A 9,673-nucleotide genomic window follows, 5' to 3' on the forward strand; every position below is an offset into this window, starting at 1 on the left:
TTCAGGGAATAGAACAGTTGAAAAAGGAAGAGAGAAGATGGGCTAAAAAAACAAAATGGATGAACATGAAAGCAGTATTTGGCCATCCGTTCTCTATAGCATGGCTTAGCCCATTCGCAACACCAGACCAAGGAAAAGCAGACCCATACCAGTATGTGGTCTGAGGAATTCTTGACCAGCATTTTCACTAAAATAGAAATATATTACAGCACTACTGTTACAAATTTTCCATGAATGTTTAAAACAAAAAGCAAAACAAACTTTTTTATGTCTATTACATGGCTGATAATTGCAGAGAAAAAAAAGCTCTGTGTTTCACAATTTTAGATAATTCTGTATCTCTGGCTGAAACTGCTGCTGCTTTTTTTTAATAATTTTTTTCTTTCTTGTTTTTTGTTTTTTTTTTTTATCTTGTTAACTTTACTGGCATTTGTTTCTCCCTGCTTTCTGTATGGCGTAACTAATGTGAAGGGGATCCTCTTTCTCTGTTGTTACCCACCCCTTCTGAGTAGATTCTCATGCTGTCTCCTGACTGTGATGAGCTCTGTGAAGACATATGAGTGCCAACAGCCCCACACAGCTACCTTTGGACTTCCTGAAGGAGCACACTGCTCTTTCGTAAGTGAACTTGAACGGGGAAGCAGACACTTCACTTACCAAAAGGTGCAAGACAAGAATGCCACACAGCAAGAGAGCCAGTTGACCTGGTGATCGCGTACAGTTAAAGTACTGAAACCAAACATTGCCAACACCAATTCCCACCTCACCCTACCCTCCCTTTTTCCTTCCAGCCACAGAAACGATTCCATCTTTTTGGCATTATTTTGTCTGTGCCCTCCCTCGTGTGCAGGAAGTTGTTGCCCTCCTAGGATAACTGTGGCAGATTTAGAAGACTGGATTATTAAATGCCTTACACTTGCAAGAAAGAAATAAATCTAATTTTCAAGTGTTTAGGATAGCAGAATCATCTTGTTTGTATGTATTTGTCTTGGTAAATGACTTAGAGCAATGCCTGCTAAACAGTGTTAACATGAAAAACTGACATGAACGACCTGATTCCTAACACTGATGGGATGTGTTGCTGTACCAGGGTGATTGAGTCTATATTCTTAGCATTGCCCTGATTTAGAGCTTTGTAAATCTTTTTTTATATTAATGCATACATGTGTATATGTGTAAACACATGCACATATATGTGTAAGTGTTTTAAATTGGGAAATATTTGTGGTAAGGAGCATGCATACTGTTATGAACCGTGCAGTGATGAAAGTGGGAGGGGCAGAAGGCATTCCAAAAACAGGTAGAGCCAACCCGTTCATAACTGCAACTGACAGCCTGTGTTCAGGCAGGAATTTTATTAGTTTTGGATTGTGACTCCCATGGGCTTATCAAATGAATTGCAAACGAAGGAGAAATACAAATCAGCTGTGTCCCTGACTTCCAAGGAATCTTTTCTTTCCTTGATTTAAAATAAAATGGTAATTATTTTTTTGAAAATGACCTGTTTAGACTGCTTCAAAGCCATGGGGGAAGGGAGGGATGTCAGGGAAGGAGAAATTTAATGGATGTCTCATTTTGGTAGTAATGTGAATGCTGCATCTTTTCAATCTGTCAATGCTTCCATATGGAAAACAAATGCAATAAAACTTTTCCAAAAACTTGTTTGCTGTTCTTATTTACTGTCCTCACTTGAAACATTGGGAAAAATCTGTAATGGTTTTCTGAGCTCTCACTTCCATACACAAGCAGGCAGAAGCATTAATTGATTGTTTAAGTTTAAAATTGAGTTAATCGGTAATATACTGATCTGTTAATCAGTGGGTTTATTTTGCCACTTGGAAGAGGCTGTTAGTAACTGCTCTGCTGTGTAGGTGGGCTATTTCTGTAATCCTCCTTGCTCAGGGTTAGATCATCAGGGGTATGTTGTGGTCTCTGCTGCGGGGCTGCACAGGGGGAGCCACAGGCTGCACTTGTGCTTGGGTGGGGAGATTCTGTGAAGGAAATCTGGCCTTTGCACACACGTTTCCTTAAGGAAGAAAAGTTCAGGAAAAGTTTAGCTTTTGTTTTCATAGTGCTGATACTGCTGATAGTGGAATTATTATTATTGCATATAGTGGAATATGTATTATAAATAAATACGTAACTCTGATTTTATATGCAGTGGTGTTTTTCAGAGAATGCTCCCAGCTTAATAGTTAAGGGCTGGCTCTGTGGCCAGGATTAGTTCAGCAGGTGAGACACAGGTGCAGGGGGTAACTTGAACTTTAGAGAATCTGGCCCTAAAGCTGTCTTGACACAAAGCCAGATCTATTGAGGGGTGAGGCTTTAGTTACCTAGACAATCAAAGAATGCATCTCTCTATACAGTTCATTGCTTTAAAAATTGTTTTGATTATAAATTGCACTGGTGCACATTCCAGTTTGGGTTTATTTTAGTTACCCTTATTCACTACATGTTTTGGAGGAAGATCAGTTAAGTTGTTCTGGCACTTTGACCATTGTGAAAAAATGTGTGATTACTCAGTTTTTCTTGTTTCAAACAAATACAAATTTGTTCATTTGTTAAACAGCATTATATAGTATTTGAGAATTTCAGTCAAACTGGTTTGTTCTTTTTAAATGAGGCGTCATCATGGTTTGCAGAAATACCCATTGGTGCCTGTTATGTGTGTGTCTCAGTAACCGGGGGTCCTCGGTTTTATTTGCTCTGTACGACTTGCTGGCACAATTTGATGCTATTTGAATGATACTAAATGTGGGTCAGTATCAAAACGAGAAAGGCAGACTTGCTGATTTGCTCATAGAAAGTATTTTCTTGGGCAGGACTACCTGATTTCAGGTGCTAGTTCTGTCTGAGCACGGCCAAGAGAAATTGAAGGACAAACTCAATCAGAGGCAGGGTACTTCTTTTCTGAAAAGCGAAGTGGTGCTCCAAGCAGAAATGAGCGCAAGGACCTGCCGTAGGAGAAGTCTGCCTTGATCATGATTTCTGATAGTGGTGCTTCCTGCATCTTCCCCTTGAGAGAGAAATTGTTATAATGCTTCCCTTTTCTGTTCACTCTTTCCTTTTGGATTTGAAAAGTGTATTAAAAGAAATTCATGCATTTCTTCTAACATGCAAGAGCTGTCCCGCAGATTGCTTCTGGGTCAGGCCATGCAGCCCCCCATCTTCCTCTGGCACTGTGCAGGAGCAGATGCTGAGGGCAATAGTGGGAGAAACAGGATGTATCCTACAGCGTCACAGTGCTAACAGGTCAACCTTACCTTACTCTCCCTGCGTTTGCAACATTTTACCTCTTACTGAAACAGGATTGTCTGGTATTTTCTGTTTATGTATGTCTTCTATTTTCAGTATTTGTTCAAAGCTATGTCATTTGAAATAGTCAAAGGTGATGCTTTCTGAGCCCCCTTTTTAAGTGCCCTTGTTTTAAGTTGTGTGATGGGAAAGAGAAACAAATGTTGGTTTAATTTGAAATACAAAATTCTCACTGTAAAGTAATGGTGAGAGATTTTGGGTAAATAAATTTTAAAAAGAAGTTTCATTAAACAGTACTGAAATGTCTTGTGCATTTCTTCCATCTTCTTCAAAAAAATTTTAAGGCAAAACCTCATGCCCTACTGACCGTGGGGCAGGCAGCCAGAATGAGATCCAATTTTTAAAACTCCTGCTGATTTTTCAATGCATGCTGCGAAGGCATTACTGAGGTCAGGCTGGGAGGGAGAAAGTATGCCCCTGCCTCCGATTAACTGCTCCCTAATCTGGCATTAGTACAACCTCAGCCTGACCTTGCTTATCGCCTTGGTTAGCAGATACTGTTCAGAGCAGGTGAATGATGTTTCTGGGGGAAGGGAAGAGATGGGTTGCTGCCCAGAAGTGTTCAAGATCCTTATTCCCAGCCTAGATGTAAGCATGGATCGAAACGGATTATGTACGTGACTGAGGGCAGGGTTAAGGCTCGTGCTGCTGGGGAAGGTCTTAAATGCTTGGTGCCTGTTTCTACTGCCCTGTGCTCCTTGTTTTCCTTCTCTCTAGATACTCACGCAATAAATGCTGCAGCCATGGTGCCAGTTTCTTACTAACATATTAGAAGCCTCTGCAGTTTGCTAAGGAACAGCTGACAACCAAAGGTCATCATCTGCTTTAAGCTGCAAAACCGTCTGCCTCCTGGTTGCACCACCGCAGGGCGCTGGAGCCAGAGTATCCTGCAGGAAAAGCACATGGTAGTGCTAAAAGGCTTTGTGCCAAGGCTCTGCTCCGCTGTGCGCGAGCACTGCTCCTCTCCCAGCTCGCCCAGCGGGGAGGTAAGGACAGGCGCTGGCCGCGGCAGAACGAATGAAGTGTTGCATCCCAAGGGGCGAGAGGCTGCAAGGGATTCTCCCTGGAACAGCCAAAACCGCACATTTGCAAGCTTAGGAGCAGAGCGAAGGGACGTGTGCCTGTGCTTAGCGTTGCAAGGTGCACTTTTGTCCTTCAAGGCTTGAATTTTTCCCAAAATTGCAACCCTGAAGACTTCAGTTTTAGTATTGCATCATTTCTTTCTGTGAATTCATTGCTGGATTTTTCTTAAGTCAGCATGAGAAACAGGGCACGAATGAAGCTTTGCACGTAATTTTTTGGTTTATGGTGTGTTTTCTCCTGGGCCTGCTCATGCTGACTCAATGTTGTTGCAAGACGAAGCTGCTGCCGTATTAAAATGTCGTGTTACTTTATAAGGCTTGCTGTGAGTGCAGCTGTTGCATATATTCATCCCCACACCTCCCCCACAAAGCTTTGAAATGTTTTCTGGGTCATTAGGGAAAATCTGTAGAATTAGAATGTGACAAGGTGGATTTTTCATCCAGCTCTTCTAAAACTGCTCTTTTAAATGGTTTTAACTGAATTTTCTCATTTTTCCTTTCCTTGAGTGTCTCAAAACTTGGATCCGGTGTTCTTGCTTCTCTAAGAACAGGTTTTCTACATGGTCACTTGTGTATCAGCAGCAGCGTGTCGTATGCAGCTGTAGATATGACTCCTCTCTTACATGATACAGAAGATGGGCGTAAAAGATTGTGCCCTATTTCACATAGCGGTAGCCTTAAACAAGTAGTAAAAAATTCTTAGTTCCTTATTTCTTCATGGAGGAGACTACCAGAAAAGAAGTCAGTGCCTGGATTTGGTGGTTCTGTCATTTAAATACAATCAAAATGTTTGCTTTACTAAAAGGGATGTTCTTGGAGGGAGAATAAATCAGAATATTGACTGACCAAGGCTGTGGTCCCATTTTGAAGCCTCCACTTCCAGTGTACAGATTTCTTCACCTCTCAGCGAGTATCCATTTTGCATCATGATTTGTCTTTGACAATTCGTTAAATGGAAATCGGGTTCTTAAATATTTGCTCTTAATTGGCACAGAGTAAACTTGTTCTTATGTCAGCTTCTAGTGACAAGCCTAGGTATGGCTGTGGTAAGTTCCTGATCACTGGAAAAAAACTGCAGTCTTTTGCCTGTGTCTGAACTATTGTAAAAATGCACAGATAAGGCAAAATGTTAAGTTCTAATTGAATTTTGTCACTCTTTGGAGGGATTCAAAAAGTGGTGGGAGAAGTAGTCCGTGTTTCCAAAAGGGATGGCTTTTAAGATGCCAATTCTAACATAAAAATCAGTAGCAGCTGATAGCAAAGTAAGTCCTCAAGATTCAGATTGTCCATTAATTTGGTCTTGGTTTAGGGTTTTGTTGTTAAATTTGGGGTGAAGCTCTCAGTAATGCAGGACATCTGTCTTCATCGTTAACTAAAACTTGAGTAATGTCCTGGTTATTAGGTAGTTTTGCATGTGCTGCAGGAGCTGGTGCTCAAATACCTGCTGTAAATGTGAGACAACCCAAAACTCTTCTCTTCTTGCAGGGTATTGAGCGTCTTAAAAATCAGAAGCCGACCTGGGAGAAGATCAGCGGCTGGGAAGGAATGAAGCTGGCATTTGGTGGTGCCTTCTCCTTGGGTTGGTTCAACCCTTTTTCGAACCTGAATTGCAAGAGCCGAGCACCGGTTGAAGCAGTGGCAGCAGCTCCTGCATCTGCAATAATGACCCAAGAAGAAATCGAGCAGTTTCTCACTCGAGATGTTGCCATCCAAGTGTTGCATGAATAAGCAAAGCATCCTCCGTGATGTCAGGAGCAGCTTTCAGGTTTTGTTTTTTTTTTTAATAACTAATTGTGCTGAAGATTTAAAGGGTTGTTTTTTAACATACTTCTGGTGCATTAAAAAATTCAGGAATATCTATCTATCTGGCAGACAGGTACAGCACTAGCAGAAGCAATGCAAATCTCCAGGGAAAGCTCTGTAAGTTATGAAGTGCATAAGCTCTTTTTTGGACCTGCATCAGCTGCTTTACTGAGCTTTTCTTACTTGGCCGTTAAGGAAAGCTTATAGTTGTCAGACAGATTGGTCCCAGCTCCCAGGAATGTGCAGTCCTAAGGAGTCCGGTTCATCTTTTGCTCTTACAGCCTTTTGGAGGGATAAATGATAAGCCCTGTGCAATGGCCAGTTCGGCCCAGCTCTAAAGGTTTTCTTGAAAAACAAGTCCTGTTTAGCTCATCCCATGGAGGCTGCCTCTGGATTATGGAAGCTGCTGGTGCTCAAGTCATAGCAGAGGTGGGACATGGGGCTATGGACATAGAGATGGGTGAGCTCACCCTGGGCGTAATTCCTTTGGGCACTGAAGTATCTCCAGGGGTAAATTTTAACCATCTGCGCTCATGGGGCTGCCCAAGGCTGGTGGTGCTTGCCTGAGCAGTGTCGGAGCTGGCGGGCTGGTGGTGGTGCCAGGCTGGCAGGAGAGTTTGCTGGTGGCCAGCACAGCTGAGAGCGGGCAGATATTGGCTGGGTTGTTGAGCTGGGGGGGGGGGGGGGGGCGCGAAGCTTTTCCCCAGGGCTGCAGTTCATTAGCACATAGGATGTGTGGAGCAGCAGCTGCCTGGCCAAACTCTGCAGCCCAGGAAGCAAGCAGCTGGTCTAGGCCAGGAGGCCAGGCACCAGGGCTGTTCCTGGGGTCGGAGGAGAGAGCAAGGCATGAGCACCCTGCTGATGGAGGTACTGGCTCTCTCCATTTGACTTGTCTAATTTTGATGTCTCTTTTTTTTTTTTTTTTTTTTGATAGCTAGAATTACTTGAGAGTTAATATTGCCGCTTAATCTTACTGGGGTTTAATGTTGTCCTATCAGTACTTGCCATTACGCAGGGTTTCCTTACGCTGATTTTGCAGCCAGCTCCTGGTGAGTGTTGGTGAACCCATAGAAGGAACATGCATCACTCAAGGGAAGTGTCACTGCTGGTGGCAATAGTTGCAGCAATATCATGCAGGGGTGATGCTCGCCCCTGCATTCAAGAACGCTACAAACACCTGGCATCCTCCAGGTGTCAATGTAGTTTTAATTTAGACTGTTTTGCAATATTTTTTTTTTAATTCCTGTCATCTCCCTTAGCTTTATTGTCAGTAAATTTTGCAGGATATTAGAAGGTGTGCTCCTGGTTTTCCCCCACAGGACATGCCTGACTTTATCTCCCCCTCCCCTGTAACATGGACCAAAGATAATTGCTTCCTCTCAAAAGTAAGAGAAAGGAGTTTGGGGGATGAAAGCATGATTTTGTGAAAGACCTGTATGAAGTTTTTATTCTTTATAGAAGCAATACCAAATGCAAGATTTTTATATTATTTTTTTTACCCCCGCAAAAAAAGCGTCTTAATATGTATGAATGGTGTGACATTCAGGGCTACTGGAAAAATCTTTAACTACAGCTCTAGTATAAACCTCCTTCTTTAATGACTACCTGGTAGCTTGACACCAAACATGATTTTCATGAAATTGGAACCAAACCCACCATTTCCCTTCCCTCCACACACTCCTTACCCCTTGTTAAATCGTGCCTTCGTCTTCAGGCCGTGCTGCTATGGTTCCAGCAACTGGCTGGGCCCTGGGGAAGGTGCTCCTGGAGAGCGTGTTTGTGGTGCCATAGATGTGTGGCGTGGGGGAGGGTGCTCCCCCTGCACTGCTCAGTGCTGCATGGGCCACTGGAGATCCCATCGCTGCTCCAGCATGAGGTGTTCATACATAATGGGCAGGGTTGTGGCCGATGTAGAAAGTGTTCTTGTGTTCTTACCTGGTGTCTTCTATGGCAGGTTTTCTATGCAAGTAAAGAATTTACATCTCTTGAAAATATATATATTTTGCTATTTATAACTCCTTTTTATGCTATTGTACTTATTAAAGAATCGATGTGCCATCTGCCAAGGACCACCTGCTCCTCCCTTCCCCATGGGCACCACGCACGTGGACCCTGCACCTGCTCTGCCCATGGAGAGGGGCTCGTGCTCCCTGCTGTGCCGCCACAGGAGGTGGCCTTGGGGGGGACCCAGTGCTGCTGCGGGGTGCTGGGACACTGTGGGCAGAGCAGTGGCAGGGGCTGCGGCAGCCTGACCACCTTCTGTGGCCCAACAGCTGCCTGGGCGCTCCTCTGGGGGTTCCTCGAATCTTTGAAAAGCAAGGGAGTGGTCAAAACCTTTTTTGCCTTTTTCTTCCTTCTGGTTTGCTTTTTTTTTCCTCTTCCCGTTTTTTTTCCTCCTCTCTTTTTATGGGCTGGCACACGGCCAGGTCTAAGTCACCATTTATTTTTTTCCACTCTACAGTGCTAATGCCTGAATATTTGCCTTTTAAATAAAGAAATAAATAAACCCCTGTATTACTCTGTGGCTCATTTTCCTCTTTCCTGGCAGAAACGCTGGAAACCTCACTGCCCGAGCGCTGCTGGCGGCGGTGTGGCGATGCCACGGGGCAGAGCAGTCCCTTGATGGGGTCAGGGGCTGGGGTGTGCAGTGCAGCGCTGGGCTCCAGCTGTGCGCAGCTGCTGTCTCCTTCAGTGTGACTAATGGAAGGGCTCCAGCTGTACACTGCTGTCAAGGTCCTTTCTGTAACCCAGTGTTCAGGGTGGAAGGGGATGGATAGAGGTTGTACGTTTCTAGGGAGGTACTGGTAATGCTGCTGGAGACAGTGCTGCTTCAAAAAATACCCCAAACACACCCCCCCTACCCCAAAATGGGTGGGATAGGAAGAAGATGTATGAAAAATGGTGTGTGGGGAGACTGTGCCAGGTTTGCTTTTTTTGTTGTCTAAAGACAACAAAAATGCACATTCCAGTACGTTCCCCAGCTGGCTAGCTGGGAGGGAGAGGGAATAGTCTAGGATGGATTTGCTTAAAACATTTCTTGAGCTGTGCAGTAGCCTGTGGCACAGTGAGGTCCCTGGGTGGCTGTCCCTGTAGGACCGCAGCACTGCTGGCCCTGGCAGCCAAGCGGCTGCAAAACACCCCAGGCTCGCACCCGCTGCTGGCTGCAGCTGGCACCTTCACAAGCTCTGACCCCTGGCCTGAGGTGGGAATGTCCCCTCATGAGTTTGGAGCCGTCCCAACCTGGTGATATCATACAACCAAATCACACAGTCCATTTCAACAATTTTTACTGAATCACAATTAACTGCAGTCAACACAAGGGTGTCCTTTAAGTCATTCTATTTCCCTTGGCCTAATGGGATTTTTCCTCTTCGAGAGTACTATAGCAATCGAGGAGGCAAGAAGTGCCCGGGACAGCAGTGGTGCTACGTGTTTAGTAAGGCCGCTGTTTACGCCCCGCCGAGGCACTGATC

General features: G+C 44.4%; 1 protein-coding gene across 6 annotated transcripts in view; it reads left to right on the forward strand.

Annotated features, from left to right (window-relative positions):
* Positions 1-9,655, forward strand: part of ZDHHC3 (zDHHC palmitoyltransferase 3) — a 36,373-nt gene extending 26,718 nt beyond the window's left edge. For 4 of the 6 annotated variants that reach the window (XM_080385917.1, XM_080385915.1, XM_080385918.1 and 1 more), the window contains exon 7: positions 5,883-9,655. In XM_080385917.1, the coding sequence (XP_080242043.1) occupies positions 5,883-6,125 (243 nt within the window). In that variant the 3' untranslated portion in view covers positions 6,126-9,655. Of the gene's footprint in view, positions 1-5; positions 1,659-5,882 lie in introns of those variants that run through there. The other 2 variants (XM_080385916.1, XM_080385920.1) reach the window with 2 other exon arrangements.
* The last annotated feature ends 18 nt before the right edge of the window (positions 9,656-9,673 follow it).

This window comes from Falco punctatus, assembly GCF_963210335.1.
Source record: "Falco punctatus genome assembly, chromosome: 4".
Taxonomy (NCBI): Eukaryota; Metazoa; Chordata; class Aves; order Falconiformes; family Falconidae; genus Falco; species Falco punctatus.